This window comes from Galeopterus variegatus, unplaced genomic scaffold (genome assembly GCF_000696425.1).
Source record: "Galeopterus variegatus unplaced genomic scaffold, G_variegatus-3.0.2 Scaffold7549, whole genome shotgun sequence".
Lineage (NCBI taxonomy): Eukaryota > Metazoa > Chordata > Mammalia > Dermoptera > Cynocephalidae > Galeopterus > Galeopterus variegatus.
Genome location: NW_007733660.1, coordinates 23,784 through 26,607, shown reverse-complemented (window position 1 = coordinate 26,607; position 2,824 = coordinate 23,784). Strand labels below are relative to the sequence as shown.

Here is a 2,824-nt window from a genome sequence, read left to right as displayed (position 1 = left end):
AAAGAAATCCTCTTTATTTAGTATCCTATGGATTGAAGACTACACATCTGACTGGGATGATGTAAAACAAAAATTTATTTCCTTTAGTTGATATCACAAAATCTTGGGCTAGAATATGTTTCTTTACTCGCAGTGCAGTTCTACACTAGATGCATCTAAGTCAAAGTCTTTAACAATAAAAATAAACATTATTAGGGTATTGATATTGTAATTGGATGAACTCTGTTTCCTCAAACTTCATATGTTGAAGTTCTAAACCCCTCGGTGCCTCGAATGTGACCTTATTTGGAAACAGAATCTGTACACAGGTAGTTAAGTCAAAATGAGGACTTTAGGGTGGACACTATTCCCATACGACTGGTGTCCTTACATCAGGAGGCAATTTGGATGCAGAGAGGGACACATAGATGACACAAGGAGAAGATGGTCATGTGCAAGGCCAAGGAGAGAGGCCTAGAACAGATCCTTCCCTCATGGCTCTCAAAAGAAACCAATTCTGCCAACACCTCGATCCAAGACTTTCACCTTTCTGAACTGTGAGAAAAGTAGTTTCTGTTGTGTAAGTCACCCAGCCTGCGGTACTTTGTTATGGCCTCCCTAGCAAGCTAATACAAATATACAGAATAAATCCCAGGGACCTCAAGCTAAAGGACCACGGAGGAAACACCACTGGGGCACAAAAACACATATGACTTATTAATCCCTATGACCACTGCCTGGAGGAAGGAGAGACGTCTTAGGACTTGAAATAGACCAGCAGCTCTGAGGTTCTATGTTTTAAGTTTCCAAAACAGAACTCTGAGGCAAGGGGAAAGAAAGAGGGTGTCAGGAACATCTGCTCGTTAGAACGGGTCAGGCATTCAAGTACAACTGCTCATGGCTTTAACAGGAAGGTGAAAGGAAATTGTGGTGGTCCTTTCTATCCTCTGCAAATCAGAGTCCTCAGTGGCATCAAAGAAAGCAAAGAATTCTAGTTCTTTTCCTTTACGTCTTTTTTTGATTTATTTTCTTCTTTCCACTCATTCTCTTTTCTTCTGTCCCTCTGTCTTGATTGTAAGCAGACAAGAAAAGAGAAATGCCCAGTTTCTCTAAATTTCTTGGATGAATTTTATTGATGGGATTTCATTTTTAAATTCTTAACCACTCCATGTCAAATTGTAATTTCATCAAAACATCAGTATCTTGCACAGAATGTTTGCATTTAAACAATCCTGGCAGTTTTACACATGAAACAGATTATATGTGATCGTGTACTCTAAGCCTGGGAATACTGATCGGCAAGCTATTGAGTCCTGGAATACAAATCCTGAAGCCAGCATTGAGGATTCCTGTAAGATTATAGTGTTCATCAAATTCAAAGGAAACTACTATTCACTAAGTATAGTAATTCAGGAAGAACTTTCCAAAAATGCCTTTCAATAAGGGAATTCTTTTCAAAGATTTATTCAGTCTAAAAAGCACACTTTAAAATGGACATGTTGTTCATTTCAGCTAACATGGAGACTAACAAATTCACTACAGAAGAACTCATGGTAAGAAATAAAAATATTAGCAAAGATCATTGTGGCAGACAGTGTGGAGGATGGGACATTGTCGGAAATGAGGTAAGGTTCCCCTTACCCACTGTTAGGATAACTGGTTTCTGACTTTAGTGAGGCCTCTATACAAATACCTTCAGCAATACACACATCAACTGCATGAATGCCTTTTACATCAACTGTCTTCGTACAATTCATGTTGGTATAGCAGCTGCAATCAAAGTTTTCAGAAAATTGCTCCAGGTCTGCAAGTGTGGGTTTTCCGTTTATAGTGTACAGTCCACCCTTCTCCATTTGAATAACAAAATTCACTGGGTTCAGGTGAAGATAGTCACTTGAATTCCACTGTTTCCTTACACACACTCCTTGCCCCTGGCAAAGCGCTTGGCTACACATTTTGGCCGCTAGAGTGATGTTGATTATGTAAGGATTCAATGTATCCTTCACGTAATCTTCTAGGTCCTCGCAAGTTACCTGCAAAATTGTAAGATAGTCAAAATATAAAGGGACAAGTAATTTTAAGTAAGAACAAAGAACAGGTACAGAAAGAGGTAGGAATTCTTGTGTCTTTTTTTTAACCTCAACAAGCAAGATTATTCCAACTGTTTTTTGTAATATTTGTAAGTTTCACATGCTGTTTCATGCCACTGAATAATTGGCTAATTGAGACTTAGCATACCATAGCCTTAATCTTACTCATCAACTCATTAACAAATTAGGGGGACAGAATAGTACGGCTGTTAGAATAAGGGTGATGGTGTCCATTTGCCCTGAGTGGAGTCCCAGTTACATCAATGACTAGCTGCATGAACTTGAGGCTTTCTCAAGGTTTTTAAGTCTTAGTCTCCTATCTGGGTGACCCTGGGCAAATTAATTAACCTGGTTGTGCTTTATCTTCATGATCTGTAAAATAGGGATTATTATGGTGCCTACTTCATAGTCTTGTGAAGATGAAATTATACAATGCATAGAAAAGGGCTTACACGGACCTAGCACATCTTCAGTTAACACTCAATAAATTGTAAATCAACGTAATAAGCACCACATTTGTCAGACAAGTTTAAATAGCACTGAAAGAGTGACTCCTAAATGCTGGCTCAAAACAACTAAACATGTTCAACTGAGTATACTTTGTGTTAAATGTTATGTATAGTCAAGTTACAAGTGAATAATGACAGCTCTTTGACAAATTTGGCAGAGTATGAGTGCTGGGTACTGAAATGATTAACCTTGAGACCAGTATGTTCTAAAATCTGGACAATGTGCTTTTTAAAATATTTAAGGTT

General features: G+C 38.2%; 1 protein-coding gene across 1 annotated transcript in view; it reads right to left on the bottom strand.

The window, feature by feature from the left end:
* Nucleotides 1-1,560: 1,560 nt before the first annotated feature.
* Nucleotides 1,561-2,824, bottom strand: part of LOC103607572 (hyaluronidase PH-20-like) — an 8,942-nt gene continuing 7,678 nt past the window's right edge. The window contains exon 3 of the mRNA XM_008592064.1: nucleotides 1,561-2,012. Within this exon, the coding sequence (XP_008590286.1) occupies nucleotides 1,617-2,012 (396 nt within the window). The 3' untranslated portion in view covers nucleotides 1,561-1,616. The remainder of the gene's footprint in view (nucleotides 2,013-2,824) is intronic.